General features: G+C 48.3%; 1 protein-coding gene across 2 annotated transcripts in view; it reads right to left on the bottom strand.

The window, feature by feature from the left end:
- The window catches only part of AATF (apoptosis antagonizing transcription factor), a 402,606-nt gene that overhangs the window by 324,839 nt on the left and 58,756 nt on the right, over positions 1–19,011 (bottom strand). For both annotated transcript variants that reach the window (XM_063954827.1, XM_063954826.1), the window contains exon 2: positions 7,646–7,837. In XM_063954827.1, the coding sequence (XP_063810897.1) occupies positions 7,646–7,837 (192 nt within the window). The remainder of the gene's footprint in view (positions 1–7,645; positions 7,838–19,011) is intronic.

Genomic DNA, 19,011 nt, shown 5'->3' with positions numbered 1-19,011 from the left:
CTTTATACTGCTGAACCTGATGTTTTTGTATTGTGAAGTGATGCATTGATAATAAAAGGATTACGTTAAAAAAAAATAATAAGAATTTACTCACCGGTAATTCTATTTCTCGTAGTCCGTAGTGGATGCTGGGAACTCCGTAAGGACCATGGGGAATAGACGGGCTCCGCAGGAGACTGGGCACTCTAAAAGAAAGATTAGGTACTAGCTGGTGTGCAGTGGCTCCTCCCTCTATGCCCCTCCTCCAGACCTCAGTTAGGGAAACTGTGCCCGGAAGAGCTGACACAATAAGGAAAGGATTTGGAATCCCGGGTAAGACTCATACCAGCCACACCAATCACACCGTACAACTCGTGATACTATACCCAGTTAACAGTATGAATAACAACTGAGCCTCACGAACAGATGGCTCATAACAATAACCCTTTAGTTAGGCAATAACTATATACAAGTATTGCAGACAATCCGCACTTAGGATGGGCGCCCAGCATCCACTACGGACTACGAGAAATAGAATTACCGGTGAGTAAATTCTTATTTTCTCTGACGTCCTAGTGGATGCTGGGAACTCCGTAAGGACCATGGGGATTATACCAAAGCTCCCAAACGGGCGGGAGAGTGCGGATGACTCTGCAGCACCGAATGAGCAAACTCAAGGTCCTCCTCAGCCAGGGTATCAAACTTGTAGAATTTTGCAAACGTGTTTGATCCCGACCAGGTAGCAGCTCGGCAAAGTTGTAAAGCCGAGACCCCTCGGGCAGCCGCCCAAGAAGAGCCCACCTTCCTCGTGGAATGGGCTTTTACTGATTTAGGATGCGGCAGTCCAGCCGCAGAATGAGCCTGCTGAATCGTGCTACAGATCCAGCGAGCAATAGTCTGCTTAGAAGCAGGAGCACCCAGCTTGTTGGGTGCACGCAGGATAAACAGTGAGTCAGTTTTTCTGACCCTAGCCGTCCTGGAAACATAGATTTTCAGGGCCCGGACTACGTCCAGCAACTTGGAAGCCTCCAAGTCCCGAGTAGCCGCAGGCACCACAATAGGTTGGTTCAAATGAAACGCTGATACCACCTTAGGGAGAAATTGGGGACGAGTCCTCAATTCTGCCCTGTCCATATGGAAGATCAGATAGGGGCTTTTACATGACAAAGCCGCCAAATCTGACACACGCCTAGCCGAAGCTAAGGCCAATAGCATGACCACTTTCCACGTGAGATATTTTAGCTCCACGGTCTGAAGTGGCTCAAACCAATGTGATTTTAGGAAATCCAACACTACGTTGAGATCCCAAGGTGCCACTGGAGGCACAAAAGGGGGCTGAATATGCAGCACTCCCTTGACAAACGTCTGAAATTCAGGCAGTGAAGCCAGTTCTTTTTGAAAGAAAATAGACAGTACCGAAATCTGGACTTTTATGGATCCCAATTTTAGGCCCATAGTCACTCCTGACTGTAGGAAGTGCAGAAATCGACCCAGCTGAAATTCTTCTGTTGGGGCCTTCATAGCCTCACACCAAGCAACATATTTTCGCCATATGCGGTGATAATGTTTTGCTGTCACATCCTTCCTAGCTTTTATCAGCGTAGGAATGACTTCAACCGGAATGCCCTTTTCCATCAGGATTCAGCGTTCAACCGCCATGCCGTCAAACGCAGCCGCGGTAAGTCTTGGAACAGACAGGGCCCCTGCAGTAACAGGTCCTGTCTGAGAGGCAGAGGCCAAGGGTCCTCTGAGATCATTTCTTGTAGTTCCGGGTACCAAGTCCTTCTTGGCCAATCCGGAACGATGAGTATAGTTCTTACTCCTCTCTTTCTTATTATCCTCAGTACCTTTGGTATGAGAGGAAGAGGAGGGAACACATAAACCGACTGGTACACCCACGGTGTCACTAGAGCGTCCACAGCTATCGCCTGAGGGTCCCTTGACCTGGCGCAATATCTTTTTAGCTTTTTGTTGAGGCGGGACGCCATCATGTCCACCTGTGGCCTTTCCCAACGATTTACAATCAGCTGGAAGACTTCTGGATGAAGTCCCCACTCTCCCGGGTGGAGGTCGTGCCTGCTGAGGAAGTCTGCTTCCCAGTTGTCCACTCCCGGAATGAACACTGCTGACAGTGCTATCACGTGATTTTCCGCCCATCGGAGAATCCTTGTGGCTTCTGCCATCGCCATCCTGCTTCTTGTGCCGCCCTGTCGGTTTACATGGGCGACCGCCGTGATGTTGTCTGACTGAATCAGCACCGGCTGGTTTTGAAGCAGGGGTTTTGCCTGACTTAGGGCATTGTAAATGGCCCTTAGTTCCAGAATATTTATGTGTAGGGAAGCCTCCTGACTCGACCATAGTCCCTGGAAGTTTCTTCCCCGAGTGACTGCCCCCCAACCTCGGAGAATTGCATCCGTGGTCACCAGGACCCAGTCCTGTATGCAGAATCTGCGGCCTTCGAGAAGATGAGCACTCTGCAGCCACCACAGCAGACACACCCTGGCCCTCGGGGACAGGGTGATCAGCCGATGCATCTGAAGATGCGATCCGGACCACTTGTCTAACAGATCCCACTGAAAGATCCTTGCATGGAACCTGCCGAATGGAATTGCCTCGTAAGAAGCTACCATCTTTCCCAGGACTCGCGTGCAGTGATGCACCGACACCTGTTGTGGTTTTAGGAGGTCTCTGACCAGAGATGACAACTCCTTGGCCTTCTCCTCCGGGAGAAACACCTTCTTCTGTTCTGTGGCCAGAATCATACCCAGGAACAGCAGACACGTCGTAGGAACCAACTGCGACTTTGGGATATTCAGAATCTAGCCGTGCTGTTGTAGCACTTCCTGAGATAGTGCTACTCCGACCAACAACTGCTCCCTTGACCTCGCCTTTATAAGGAGATCGTCCAAGTACAGGATAATTATAACTCCCTTCTTCCGAAGTAGTATCATCATTTCGGCCATTACTTTGGTAAATACCCTCGGTGCCGTGGACAGACCAAACGGCAACGTCTGGAATTGGTAATGGCAGTCCTGTACCACAAAACGGAGGTACACCTGGTGAGGTGGGTAAATGGGGACATGTAGGTAAGCATCCTTGATGTCCAGTGATACCATGTAATCCCCCTCTTCCAGGCTTGCAATAGCCGCCCTGAGCGATTCCATTTTGAACTTGAACTAACTTATGTAAGTGTTCAAGGATTTTAAATTTAGAATGGGTCTCACCGAACCGTCTGGTTTCGGTACCACAACATTGTGGAATAGTAACCCCGTCCCTGTTGAAGGAGGGGAACTTTGATTATCACCTGCTGGAGGTACAGCTTGTGAATTGCCGCCAGTACTACCTCCCTGTCCTGGGGAGTAGCTGGCAAGGCTGATTTGAGGTAACGGCGAGGGGGAGACGTCTCGAGCTTGTATCCCTGAGATACCACTTGTAGAACCCAGAGATCCACCTGTGAGCGAACCCACTGGTCGCTGAAGTTCCGGAGACGGGCCCCCACCGCACCTGGCTCCACATGTGGAGCCCCAGCCTCATGCGGTGGACTTAGTGGAAGCAGGGGAGGATTTTTGTTCTTGGGAACTGGCTGTATGGTGCAGCTTTTTCCCTCTACCCCTGCCTCTGGGCAGAAAGGACGCGCCTCTAACCCGCTTGCCTTTCTGAGGCCGAAAGGACTGTACTTGATAATACGGTGCTTTCTTAGGCTGTGAGGGAACCTGGGGTAAAAATGTCGACTTCCCAGCTGTTGCTGTGGATACGAGGTCCGAAAGACCGTCCCCAAACAATTCCTCACCCTTATAAGACAAAATTTCCATGTGCCTTTTAGAATCAGCATCACCTGTCCACTGCCGAGTCCATAATACTCTCCTGGCAGAAATGGACATTGCATTCATTCTAGATGCCAGCTGACAAATGTCCCTCTGTGCATCTCTCATGTATAAGACTACGTCTTTAATATGCTCTATGGTTAGCAATATAGTGTCCCTGTCTAGGGAATCAATGTTATCAGACAGGGAATCAGACCACGCTGCTGCAGCACTACACATCCATGCTGAAGCAATAGCAGGTCTCAGTATAGTACCTGAGTGTGTATACACAGACTTCAGGATAGCTTCCTGCTTTCTATCTGCAGGCTCCTTTAAGGCGGCCGTATCCTGAGAAGGCAGTGCCACCTTTTTTGATAAGCGTGTGAGCGCCTTGTCCACCTTAGGGGATGTCTCCCAGCGTATCCTATCCGTTGGCGGGAAAGGGTACGCCATTAGTAACCGCTTAGAAATTACTAGTTTCTTATCTGGGGAACCCCACGCTTCTTCACACAATTCATTTAACTCATCAGATGGGGGAAAAGTCACTGGCTGCTTTTTCTCCCCAAACATAATACCCTTTTTTGTGGTAACCGGGTTAATGTCAGAAATGTGCAACACATTTTTCATTGCCGTAATCATGCATCGGATGGCCCTAGTGGATTGTATATTTGTCTCATCCTCGTCGACACTGGAGTCAGACTCCGTGTCGACATCTGTGTCTGCCATCTGAGGTAGCGGGCGTTTTTGAGCCCCTGACGGCCTCTGAGATGCCTGGTCAGGCGCGGGCAGAGATGCCGGCTGTCCCAAAGCTGCGTCATCGAACCTTTTATGTAAGGAGTTGACACGGTCGGTTAATACCTTCCACATATCCATCCACTCAGGTGTCGGCCCCGCAGGGGGCGACATCACACTTATCGGCACCTGTTCCGCCTCCACGTAAGCGTCCTCATCAAACATGTCGACACAGCCGTACCGATACACCGCACACACACACAGGGAATGCTCTGAGGACAGGACCCCACAAAGTCCTTTGGGGGGACAGAGAGAGAGTATGCCAGCACACACCACAGCGTTATATAATCAGGGATTTACACTAACAAAAGCGATTTTCAATATAGCTGCTTTTATATATATATATATATATATATATATATATATATATATTTATATATATATATATAGTTTTGCGCCTAAATTTAATGCCCCCCCTCTCTTTTTTACCCTTGATGTCTGGAAACTGCAGGGGAGAGCCTGGGGAGCTGTCTTCCAGCGGAGCTGTGAAGAGAAAATGGCGCCGGTGTGCTGAGGAAGATAGCCCCGCCCCCTTCTCGGCGGGCTTCTCCCGCTTTTTTATCTGTATAATGGCGGGGGATTATGCACATATACAGCTTAAAAGCTGTATTATGTGTCAATTAGCCATGTAAGGTACTCTAATTGCTGCCCAGGCCCCCCCCCCCCCCCCCCCCCAGCGCCCTGCACCCATCAGTGACCGGAGTGTGTGGTGTGCATAGGGAGCAATGGCGCACAGCTGCAGTGCTGTGCGCTACCTTAATGAAGACCGAAGTCTTCAGCCGCCGATTTCCTCCGGTTTCTTCAGTCCTCTGGCTCTGCAAGGGGGATGGCAGCGCGGCCCCGGGAACGGACGATCGAGGTCGGGCCCTGTGTTCGATCCCTCTGGAGCTAATGGTGTCCAGTAGCCTAGAAGCACAAGCTAGCTGCAAGCAGGTAGGTTTGCTTCTCTCCCCTAAGTCCCACGTAGCAGTGAGTCTGTTGCCAGCAGATCTCACTGCAAATAAAAAACCTAACAAATACTTTTCTTTCTAGGAAGCTCAGGAGAGCCCCTAGAGTGCATCCAGCTCTGGCCAGGCACAGATTCTAACTGGGGTCTGGAGGAGGGGCATAGAGGGAGGAGCCAGTGCACACCAGATATAGTACCTAATCTTTTCTTTAGAGTGCCCAGTCTCCTGCGGAGCCCGTCTATTCCCCATGGTCCTTACGGAGTACCCAGCATCCACTAGGACGTCAGAGAAAAAAAATTTAAGCAAGAACTCAATCAACTGTGCATCATCCTTCATGGTTGCAATCTAAACCCCTCTTTTGTTGTTTAGCGATGACCGCAGAGCAAGTGGGCAATTGCTTACATAATGTTACAACATTAGATTTACAAGCTGCACAAAGTCCTATACATAACAGTATAATCTCAAAGTGGTCGTTTCTTCCAGGTGCTTTGGTTTCCTTCTACACTTCAAATTCATACTGGTGGGTAGTTGGCCTATGAGGAAATTAACTTGTTATGTGTGTGGTAGGGAATTTAGACTGCATGCTCAACTGGGTGAGGGACCAATGTAAACGAAGAGTGTCTGTAAAGTGCTGCTTAATAACTAACATAATAGTTATGCCTTAGAAAGAAAGCGAAAGTTGGGGGTCTGTGTACCTTAGTCCAGGGCTCGACAAATCCCAGGGGCCAGGTCACCATGACCCCTAGATTTTGCTGCCTGGCTACCAGATTATGGAGAGAGGAAGCAGATCCTTTTCAGCCCCAGCGGAGATTCGTGGGCATGCCTTTATTGTGGCAACCATTTCATGAACAGGACTGCATGTGCTGAGTGTCTGTCCTGGCCTGCACAGACTGCTGTGCCTGTCCACCCCAGCCTGCGCGGACTTCTACGGTCTGTCCCAGCCTGCGTTGTCTGCTGTCTCCAAATTATGGATGCATAGCGCTCTCCAATAAGAGTGTCTATGCATGCCCAGGGATTACGGCCTGCGTTGTCTGCCGTCTCCAAACTCTGGCTGCATAGAGCTCTCTAATAAGAGGGAGTATGCGTGCCTGGGGATCGCAACTTTGGAGAGGATAGTGATGTGTACACAGAGCGGGAGGATCTGTTTTCCCTAGGGGTGGCTGCGGAGACGTGGTTTACCTAGGGGTACCTCCTTAATTGTATGGATGTGGGGATTGGTTGCCTGATTGGTTAGCTGTTCATTAATGTGAGTGCGGGGTGGGTTGGTTGGTTGGTTGTTGCTTGCTCGGGGGGCAACTGCACAACAGTGCGGCTGCAGAGTGCTGGTTTGCCTTACGGTATCCCCAAAGTTGTATGGCCGTAGGGGTCGGGTTTGGGAGGAAGCTGCTCAGTAATCTGGCTGCAGGATGGGGAAGGGTCTCAGGGTTTGTTTCTGTTATGTGTTTTTTTTGGGGGGGAGGGGGTTAATAGGGGGGGATGGTGGTCTGGCTCCTATATTTTAGAAAACTTTGTCAATCCCTGCATTAGTAGGTGTGGATTAGTAAAGTGACCAGAACATTATCCAAGCCATGAGCTTCCATATATTTTCCTGGTTCTTCCCTTCTATTTACCAACTGCGTACTGTGCAGAACAGACCTAATGTATAAAGTACCAACTGCAATAGCACACCTGTTTACCTAATCAACCAATATTGTAGGCTTGGGACCATTCATAATACACCTAAACATCATACCAATCAAATGTCCACATACAGATCATGTATCCCTAGATTATATTAGCGTGTGCCCCGCTACTGTACTACACCTACCAGCACATAATATACTTGTTGGACATGAAATTGCATAACTGTCTGTGATAATCATCAAGTGGGTTTCGTAGTCTGCAAGGATCAGAGACGGTATTGTTTTTTTTTAATTATGTAACTCCTCCCACTTAAAAGGGTTCTGTCTTATTAGTTAGGAAATCTATTTCCTCAGTGCGAGATTGCCAACCATGGTAAAATAACTTTGAGGAATGTGAACTGTAACAATTTAGGAGATGAGAAAGCAACACAAAAAGTAAAGGCAAATGGTTATATCTGAGAAATAATGCTAAACAGAAGAGCACGATATAAATAAAACTCACCATCAGAGAAGGACTCCTCCCCTAACTCAGCTTTTAAATCCTTCCGAGATGTTGCTTTTCCCAAATACCTATTATCCGTGTCAGACAGAAAGGTCACTCTGCTTTTTCGGATGTTTTCAAGTATTATGGCATCATCCGCATCATCATCATCTCCTCCTTCGTCAAATTTGTCAATAACTTTGGCAACAGTGACTGCAACAAAAGGAAAACAGTGTTATTAACTAAATCTAAACAATCGTGTTTACACCTGGAACATGAATAAGGTCAGTGCCAATGCTGAGGCACATTAAGAAATCTAAACAAAACATAGCACAATTTATTTTGTAACTTGCTGGAAGGGATTCTCCATAAAAACATAACCATTACAATAGAAGAATAGCAATTACTGTACTTCAAGTCACCCCTCTGGTTCATTGAAATGCAACACCTGTGCACATACCTTGCAGTGTGGAAACTTTAACTGCAGATTGGAAGATTTGGTCAATCAAATTTTTAGAAATAGTCTAAGCCAGTGGTTCTCAAACTGTGTGCCGTGGCACCCTGGGGTGCCCTGGGTTGGTGATCCATTACCAATTAAAATTATTTATGGTCAATGTTACAGGCAAAACCAGTGCTGGTGGCTGTCCGTCATAAAATATTTGGACAAACAAAAGCAAATCTTGTCCCTCACCACATGATTAAACCTAAGGATGACATATAAACACAATTTACTTATTGAGAAATTTAAAAAGAAATATTAAATTAAGAAACTTTCACCATAGAGGTGGCGAGAAAAAAATCTCTCTCTCTTAGTCCGTAGAGGATGCTGGGGACTCCAAAAGGACCATGGGGTATAGACGGGATCCGCAGGAGACACGGGCACTTTAAGACTTTAATGGGCGTGAACTGGCTCCTCCCTCTATGCCCCTCCTCCAGACCTCAGTTATAGGAACTGTGCCCAGAGGAGACGGACATTTCGAGGAAAAGGATTTTGTTAAACGAAGGGTGAGATACATACCAGCTCACACCACAACACACCGTACAACCTGGCATTTAACTAAAACCAGGTAACAGTGTGAACCAAACAGATCAGCAACAGGCGGACCTTAACCGAAACACAACCTTTGTGTAACAAAAGCAATAACCATTAACAAGTACTGCAGAAAAAAGTCAGCACTGGGATGGGCGCCCAGCATCCTCTACGGACTAAGAGAAAAGGATTTACCGGTAGGTATTAAAATCCTATTTCTCCTACGTCCTAGAGGATGCTGGGGACTCCAAAAGAACCATGGGGTTTATACCAAAGCTCCAGACCGGGCGGCAGAGTGCGGACGACTCTGCAGCACCGATTGAGCAAACATGAGGTCCTCATCAGCTAGGGCAGGCATTCCCAACCGCGGTCCTCAAGGCACACCAACAGTGCAGGTTTTAGTGATATTCAGGTTTCACCACAGATAGTTAAATCAAAATAACTGAGGTACTAATTAAGTCACCTGTGCTCAAGCCTGGATATCACTAAAACCAGGACTGTTAGTGTGCCTTGAGGACCGAGGTTGGGAAACACTGAGCTAGGGTATCAAACTTGTAGAATTTTGCAAAAGTGTTTGAACCCGACCAAGTAGCTGCTCGACAAAGTTGTAACGCTGAGACACCCCGGGCAGCCGCCCAAGACGAGCCCACCCTCCTAGTGGAATGGGCCTTCACCGATTTCGGTAACGGCAATCCAGCCGTAGAATGAGCATGCTGAATCGTATTACAGATCCAGCGTGCAATAGTCTGCTTAGAAGCAGGAGCCCCAACCTTGGTCAATATTTACTAAAAATAAAATATTTACTATTTATTAAAAAAAGCAGCAAAAAAATAGACCTGCTTTTTCCAGTCGAGTTTGGATAACCATGCACGGATCAGTGAGATCTGTGCATGGTTATCTATGGGAAAGGGTGTGTTTAGTGTAAAAACAGGAAAAAAAAATGCGTGGGGTCCCCCCTCCTAAGCATAACCAGCCTCGGGCTCTTTGAGCCGTTCCTGATTGACAAAATATGGGAAAAGAAATGACAGGGGTTCCCCCATATTTCATCAACCAGCACCGGGCTCTGCGCCTGGTCCTGGTTCAAAAAATACGGGGGACAAAAGGCGTAGGGGTCACCCGTATTTCTTAAACCAGCACCGGGCTCCACTAGCCAGGTACATAATGCCACAGCCGGGGGACACTTATTGTGGTCCCGGCGGCCCTGGCATTACATACCCAACTAGTCACCCCTGGCCGGGGTACCCTGGAGGAGTGGGAACCCCTTAAATCAAGGGGTTCCCCCCCTCCAGCCACCCAAGGGCCAGGGGTGAAGCCCGAGGCTGTCCCCCCCATCCAAGGGCGGCGGATGGGGGGTTGATAGCCTTGTGTAAAAAATGAGAATATTGTTTTTAGTAGCAGTACTACAAGTCCCAGCAAGCCTCCCCTGCAAGCTGGTCCCCCGACTGTGGCATTATGTACCTGGCTAGTGGAGCCCGGTGCTGGTTTAAGAAATACGGGGGACCCCTACGCTTTTTGTCCCCCGTATTTTTTGAACCAGGACCAGGCGCAGAGCCCGGTGCTGGTTGATGAAATATGGGGGAACCCCTGTCATTTTTCCCCCCCATATTTTGTCAACCAGGACCGGCTCAAAGAGCCCGAGGCTGGTTGTGCTTAGGAGGGGGGACCCCACGCAATTTTTTTCAGATTTTTTAACACTTTAAATACCTTCTTAAGGTACACAATGAAGCCCTGCACTGATCTCACAGATCCGGCCGGGATTCCTTGTGTTTTGTCAGGCAGAGTTTTACTCATCACTCTCGTAAAACACTGCCTGACATTACGAATCACATCGACATCGGAAAATACGAATTTGGAAAAATCGGCAGCTAAGTGAATGATCGTATCAGAATTCAAAAAGTTGCAGTAAAATGCACCCGATACCATTCGAGTTCAAACACCCATAAAATGTCAAAAACACGAATCTTTGTAAATATACCCCCTTGTTGGAAGCATACAGGACAAACAGCGCCTCTGTTTTCCTAATACGAGCCGTTCTGGCCACATACATTTTCAAAGCCCTGACCACATCGAGAGACTTTGACTCAACCAAGGCTTCAGTAGCCACAGGTACTACAATAGGTTGGTTCATGTGAAATGAAGAAACCACCTTTGGGAGAAATTGTTGACGAGACCTCAACTGCGCTTTATCTACATGGAAAACCAAGTAGGGGCTTTTGTGAGACAAAACCGCCAACTCTGACACCCGCCTCGCGGACGCCAAGGCCAATAGCATGACCACTTTCCAAGTGACAAATTTCAACTCAACCTTTTGTAAAGGTTCAAACCAATGCGACGTAAGGAACTGTAACACCACGTTAAGGTCCCATGGTGCCACTGGGGGCACAAATGGAGGTTGTATGTGCAGCACGCCCTTTACGAAAGTCTGTACGTTTGGAAGCGAGGCCAATACCCTTTGAAAGAAAATAGATAAGGCCGAGATCTGCACTTTAATGGAGCCTAACTTAAGGCCCGCATCCACACCAGCTTGCAAAAAATGGAGAAAACGACCCAGCTGAAATTCTTCCATAGGCGCCTTCTTGGATTCGCACTAAGACACATATTTTCTCCAAATACGGTAGTAATGCTTCGCCGTTACCTCCGTTCTAGCTTTCAGTAGAGTGGATGACCTCTCCGGGAATACCCTTTCGAGCTAGGATTTGGCGTTCAACCGCCATGCCATCAAACGCAACCGCGGTAAGTCTTGGAACACGCACGGCCCCTGCTGTAATAGATCCTCTCTTAGAGGAAGAGGCCAGGGATCTCCTATGAGTAATTCCTGAAAATCCGGATACCAGGCCCTCCGTGGCCAATCTGGAACAATGAGCATCGACTGAACCCTTGTTCTTCTTATGAGCCTTATCAGCTTTGGGATGAGAGGAAGTGGAGGGAACACATAGACCGACTGAAACACCCACGGTGTAACTAGAGCGTCCACAGCTACTGCCTGAGGGTCCCTCGACCTGGAACAATACGTCTGAAGCTTCTTGTTGTGGCGAGACGACATCATGTCTATTTGAGGAATTCCTCAACGACCTGTCACTTCTGCAAAGACCTCTTGATGAAGACCCCACTCTCCTGGATGGAGATCGTGTCTGCTGAGGAAGTCTGCTTCCCAGTTGTCCACGCCTGGAATGAAGACCGCTGACAGAGCGCTTGCATGTTTTTCCGCCCAGCGAAGAATCTTTGTGACCGCCATCGCCGCTCTGCTTCTTGTTCCGCCTTGGCGGTTTATGTACGCCACCGCTGTTATGTTGTCCGACTGAATCAGGACGGGTAGGCCGCGCAGCAGATGTTCCGCTTGTAGAAGGCCGTTGTAGATGGCCCTTAATTCCAGAATGTTTATGTGTAGACAAACTTCTTGGCTCGACCATTTTCCATGGAAATTTACCCCCTGTGTGACTTGGAGCCACCACAGGAGAGAAATCCTGGCCCCGGGGGACAGGCTTATCTTCCGGTGCATGTGTAGATGGTACCCGGACCACTTGTTCAACAGGTCCCACTGAAAAGTTCTTGCATGGAACCTGCCAAACGGAATGGCCTCGTAGGCCGCCACCATTTTCCCCAGCACTCGAGCGCATTGATGAATCGACACTCTTGCCGGTTCAGAAGCTTCTTGACCATGTTCTGGAGTTCCAGAGCTTTTTCCAACGGGAGAAAAATTCTCTGTAGTTCCGTGTCCAGAATCTTGGCCAAAAACTACAGCCGTGTTGTCGGAATCAACTGCGACTTTAGCAAATTTAGGAGCCAGCCATGTTGTTGCAGAACTGTCAGGGAGAGCGCAACGCTTTTTAGCAACTGCTCCTGTGATCTCGCCTTTATCAGGAGATCGTCCAAGTACGGGATAATTGTGACCCCTCGCTTGCGCAGGAGCACCATCATTCCCGCCATTACCTTGGTGAAAATCCTCGGGGCCGTGGAAAGACCAAACGGCAACGTCTGAAATTGGTAGTGACAATCCTGAACAGCGAACCTCAGGTACGCCCGATGTGGAGGATATATGGGGACATGTAGGCAAGCATCCTTTATGTCGACTGACACCATAAAATCCCCTCCCTCCAGACTGGAGATCACTGCTCGGAGAGATTCCATCTTGAATTTGAATCTTTTTAAATACAGATTGAGGGATTTTAAATTCAGAATCGGTCTGACCGAGCCATCCGGTTTCGGGACCACGAACAGGGTTGAATAAAACCCTTCTCCCCGCTGTAATGGGGGTACCACGACAATAACTTGCTGCCGACACAGCTTTTGTATTGCCGCACACACTACCTCTCTTTCTGGAAGAGAAGCTGGCAAGGCCGATTTGAAAAATCGGTGCGGAGGCACGTCTTGAAACTCCAGTTTGTATCCTTGGGTCACAATTTCCAGCACCCAAAGATCCAGGCCCGAGTGAACCCAGACGTGACTGAAGAGCTGAAGACGCTCCCCCACCGGTGCGGACTCCCGCAGCGGAGCCCCAGCGTCATGCGGTGGACTTGGCAGAAGCCGGGGAGGACTTCTGCTCCTGGGAGCTTGCCACAGCCGGCGATCTTTTTCCTTTTCCCTTACCTCTAGCAGCAAGGAAAGAGGACCCTTGTCCTTTCCTGAATTTATGAGACCGAAAGGACTGCATCTGGTATTGAGGGGTTTTCTTTTGCTGTGGAGGGACAAAAGGCAAAAAGGACGACTTACCCGCGGTAGCTGTAGAAACTAGGTCCGTGAGGCCTTCACCAAACAAAACTTCACCATTGAAGGGCAGAGTCTCCATAGCCTTTTTAGAATCAGCATTACCATTCCATTGATGCGTCCACAACGCCCTCCTAGCCAAGATTGCCATGGCATTGGCCCTTGAAGCCAAGAGGCCAATATCTCTCGCAGCGTCCTTTAGATAGACTGCAGCGTCCCTGATGTGACCCAGCGTCAAAAGCACGCTTTCGCTATCCAGGGTGTCTATTTCAGATGACAAGTGATCTGCCCACTTTTCAATAGCGCTACTCACCCATGCCGATGCCACGGCCGGCCTGAGCAGCGTACCCGTAGTGACATAAATAGATTTCAAGGTAGTTTCCTGCTTACGATCGGCAGGATCTTTAAGTGCTGCCGTGTCCGGGGACGGTAGCGCCACCTTCTTGGACAAACGCGCCAGGGCTTTGCCCACCGTAGGGGAGGATTCCCACTGTAACCTATCCCCCGAGGGAAATGGATACGCCATAGAAATCCTCCTGGGAATCAGTAGTCTCTTGTCAGGAGATTCCCAAGCTTTTTCAAAAAGAGCGTTCAGTTCATGAGAGGGAGGAAACGTTACCTCAGGTTTCTTTCCCTTAAACATACAGACCCTTGTCTCAGGAACAACGGGGGTCTTCTGTGATATGTAACACTTCTTTTATTGCCACAATCATGTACTGAATACTCTTAGCCACCTTAGGATGTAACTTGGCATCATTATAGTCGACACTGGAGTCGGAATCCGTGTCGGTATCTGTATCTGGGTAAATGAACGTTTCTGGGACCCTGAGGGGGTCTGAGATTGTGACAAAACATCTCCCATGGATTGTCTCCATGCTTGGTTTTGAGCCTCAGATTTATCCAACCTCTTGTGCAACAAAGCCACACTTGTATTTAAAACACTCCACATCTCTACCCAATCAGCAGTCGGCGGTGCCGACGGAGTCACTCCCTCATTCTGTTCAGCCCCCACCACAGCCTCCTCCTGGGAAGAGCATTCAGCCTCAGACATGTCGACAGACGCGTACCTACACCCACAAACACACTGGGTTATAGGAGACAGACCCACAGGAAGGTCCTTCATAGAGACAGAGAGGGAGTTTGCCAGCTCACACCCAGCGCCTCACCGGTCTGAAAGAATTAAATAATGCCCCAGACCTATAAGCGCTTTTATATAATAGTAACCAACACCAATTGCTGTGCACCCCCCCCCCCCCTTGCTTTTTGCACCCTGTTACTTGTGACAGCAGTGAAGGGCCAGGAGCAGCGTCTCTGCAGCAAGCTGTGGAGATAAAATGGCGCTGGTTAGAGCTGGAGGACGAAGCCCCGCCCCCTCAATGACGCGCTTGTGTCCCGCTTTTCTTTATACTGGCGGGGGCCTGTATACAGTGCCTATGCACTGTATACCAACTTGCCAGTCTCAGTTAAAGGTTTTATTGCTGCACAGGGCGCCCCCCCTGCGCCCTGCACCCATGTAGTGCCCTGTGTGTGTGGGAGCAATGGCGCGCAGCGCGACCGCTGCGCGGTACCTCAAGGAAGAACTGAAGTCTTCTGCCGCCTCTGAAGTCTTCTTGCTTCTGCTACTCACCCGGCTTCTTACTTCAGGCTCTGTGAGGGGGACGGCGGCGCGGCTCTGGGAACGAACAGCTAGGCTATACCAAGTGATCAGACCCTCTGGAGCTAATGGTGTCCAGTAGCCTAAGAAGCAGAGCCTTTGAACTCACAGAAGTAGGTCTGCTTCTCTCCCCTCAGTCCCACGCAGCAGGGAGCCTGTTGCCAGCAGTGCTCCCTGAAAATAATAAACCTAACAAAAGTCTTTTTTAGAGAAACTCTGTAGAGCTCCCCTAGTGTGTGACCAGTCTCATCTGGGCACAGAATTTAACTGGAGGTCTGGAGGAGGGGCATAGAGGGAGGAGCCAGTTCACGCCCATTAAAGTCTTAAAGTGCCCATGTCTCCTGCGGATCCCGTCTATACCCCATGGTCCTTTTGGAGTCCCCAGCATCCTCTGGGACGTAGGAGAAATTCTGATACTCTAGGGCTCCGTGATTCAAATAAGTTTGAGAACCACTGACATAAGCAATGTGTAATAGTGGCAGGCTGACCAGTTGTAGTACATAGTGCACCTTGCTGAACCCCTCTTCCCTACAGCAAGGTACTTAGGTGACATAGGCTGATAAGTAGAGTAAGTAGGGCCACTGGAAGGGACACCAGGGATTACCAGAATAAAAATGTAAGTATTAAGATAATTGTCAGTGCTCCACAACTTACTATTCTATCCCTTCATAACCAAATGACACTTAAATTTTCCTTAAGGGGGGTACAGACGGGAGAGATGTGTGCTGAGCGATCTTAACACAGACCGCTCAGCACACATCTCTCCGCCCGCTCAGCACAGGCTCAATCTAGCACCGGCGATAGCGATGCGCGGCTATCGCTGGGGGACATACACACTGCAGATCCGTTCTTAAAATCTAAGCAATCTAGTCAGATTGCTCAGATTTTAAACACGGATCTCTCCGTGTGTACCCACCCTTTAGAGTTTATGACTCCACCAACTCCCCTCCAGACAAAGGGAAATCCAATTGCAGACGAAGGGTGTGAGTTGTCATTATAGAAGCTAACTTGCAGGCGCAAGGTCTCTCTGCCAAACAAACTTCAACAAATGTTGAATTTAGATCCTATTACTTCCCTTACAGGCAAAGGTGCACATACTCAATCTGCTTCCTCTTCTACCACACTGCTTTATACATGTCTCAGAGCAAGACGAAACCTGCACTAGAGGAAGTGGTGGGCCCCACCCGAAACAGCTCTTTTGCTCCTTGTGTCGTTTCAGAATAAAATAGCTGTTCTGAGCATATTAGAACCTTAGCTCCAGTCTCTAGTATGTAGGCTTATTTGGAGACATATTTGATTGAAAAAAGGAGTTTCTGGACTACAGCCTTCTGTCTTCTTGCAAGTCACAAATCACAGCAATGTGTATGCCTATCATATTATGCCGTCTAACTGTGTGATGCATGAGGTATAGGTCACCATGCTGTCTCCCCAACAAATCAGTGTGTCTGGGAAAATCCAGACCGCCCTTTAATAAATGAGCTACATAAAATAAATAACTGAAAAAGGTTAAAAAAAAAATAATAATTTTTGACTGAAATGTTGGCTATTTATTTATTTTACACAATAAAATTCTGACTGAATTTATGTAGTAGATTTGGTAATTTTAGGTAAGCTCTGCCATATTGCTTTCTAAATAGAAATTGGACTATTTATATCTTCCACCTGTTATCAAATTTGTGCCAAAACAAGTCTGAAAATAGAATCCATTAGCTCCCACTTGCTTTGTTACTTGCTATCAGAGGTGTTGTAGTTTTGAAAGCATTGCTTCAAGATGATTATCACTTAATATGCACAAACACCCCCCACCCCCAGAAAAAAAACAAAAACAGTTTTATCTCCATAGACTTAACGAATGGGGGTAAAACTGCAATTTAACATGAAACCCCACTCATCAATATAGTATTACAAAGTCCATAGTGTTTCAAATCTACACCTATTTTAAAATCAAATATTGTATGTTGAAAAAAAAAAGGTTAATTGTGCATTGTAAATAGGGAGGAACATATTCAGAGAAAATGTAGATTAAGGACCACATTAAAAATACAAGCTGTTTTACACACACACACACACATATATACTTTGGTCTCTCCCAGGGCACTTCATCTCTCACTCCGGGGTACATGTAATAGGGTCAGAGGGTGCCATATGTGAGGGATGCCGGCAGATCTCAGACATTTTTTAAAGAAGAAATTATTTACAAGGAATGCTTTTGCCTTGTAAATGATTACCGCTTTAAAAAAATCATCCGAGAACCACTGGCATTCCGCACCTCTTCCAAACCTGGACCCTATTACATATGCCCTTCCATCTGTAGTTTCTCCAATGTGCCCTTTCCACTGTCCAACCTTATTCTACCCTAGGGGTGGGCAACTTGCGTCCCGCGGGCCGGATGCGGCCCGCGAACCGATTCTGCCTGGCTCGCTGTCCCATACCACTGTGCAATAACAAGCGGCCCGGCTGAGCCGCTTGTCATTGCGCTACGGAGCTCAGAGATGCGGCGCCGCTGAGGAAATACCCGGTCACGCCATAGGGTCTGCTGACCAGGATTTCCTCTGTGACATCAGGCGCTGGGCGGCATAGGGGGCGGAGCCACGGCAGGAGCGTGCAGAGGGCAGCGGATCGCGGATCTGGCAAAAGGCAGTGGATAATCTGGGTAGCAGATCTGCCACTGTGAAAGAAATACATCAAAGGTAAAGCTGCTATATGGGTCGGGGAGGGGGGAGGGGAGGGGGAGAGAAGGAGAGGAGGGGGGTAGAGACTGCTGTATAGGTTCGGGGGAGGGGGGGAAGGGGGGTAGAGACTGCTGTATAGGTTCAGGGGAGGGGGGGGAAGGGGGGTAGAGACTGCTGTATAGGTTCAGGGGAGGGGGTGAAGGGGGGTAGTGACTGCTATATGGGTTCAGGGGTGGGGGAAGGGGGGTAGAGACTGCTATATGGGTTTAAGGGAGAGGGGAGGTTTGAGACTGCTATGTGGGTTCAGCGAAGAGGAGGAGAGGGGGGGGGGGGGGGAGCTAGTAACCAGCTGTGAATACGATTGATAACAGCATTACACAGGATGCTGTTTGTTTTCAGCATTTTTTTTTTATTTTTTTTTATTAGTGGATGTGTTCTTTAGACATTTGTATTTTGCCTGTAAAAAACTACGTATGCGGTGTAATGTATATTGTGTGTGTGTTTTTGTATATATATATATATATATATATATATATATATATATATAGATATATATATATATATAAGATTTTACTCACCGGTAAATCTATTTCTCGTAGTCCGTAGTGGATGCTGGGTACTCCGTACGGACCATGGGGAATAGACGGGCTCCGCAGGAGACTGGGCACTTCTTTAAAGAAAAGATTAGGTACTACATCTGGTGTGCACTGGCTCCTCCCTCTATGCCCCTCCTCCAGACCTCAGTTAGGGAAACTGTGCCCGGAAGAGCTGACATTACAAGGAAAGGATTTGGAATCCAGGGTAAGACTCATACCAGCCACACCAATCACACCGTACAACTCGTGATAACTATACCCAGTTAACAGTATGAACAACAACTGAGCCTCATTAAACTGATGGCTCAGAACAAAAAACCCTATAGTTAAGCAATAACTATATACAAGTATTGTAGAATTCCGCACTTGGGACGGGCTCCCAGCATCCACTACGGACTACGAGAAATAGATTTACCGGTGAGTAAAATCTTATTTTCTCTGACGTCCTAGTGGATGCTGGGTACTCCGTAAGGACCATGGGGATTATACCAAAGCTCCCAAACGGGCGGGAGAGTGCGGATGACTCTGCAGCACCGAATGAGCAAACTCAAGGTCCTCCTCAGCCAGGGTATCAAACTTGTAGAATTTTGCAAACGTGTTTGATCCCGACCAGGTAGCAGCTCGGCAAAGTTGTAAAGCCGAGACCCCTCGGGCAGCCGCCCAAGAAGAGCCCACCTTCCTCGTGGAATGGGCTTTGACTGATTTAGGATGCGGCAGTCCAGCCGCTGAAT

The sequence above is a fragment of the Pseudophryne corroboree genome, chromosome 2 (assembly GCF_028390025.1).
Source record: "Pseudophryne corroboree isolate aPseCor3 chromosome 2, aPseCor3.hap2, whole genome shotgun sequence".
NCBI lineage: Eukaryota > Metazoa > Chordata > Amphibia > Anura > Myobatrachidae > Pseudophryne > Pseudophryne corroboree.
Note: the sequence above shows the minus strand (reverse complement) of the source record. Positions and strands in the feature narration are given on the sequence as shown.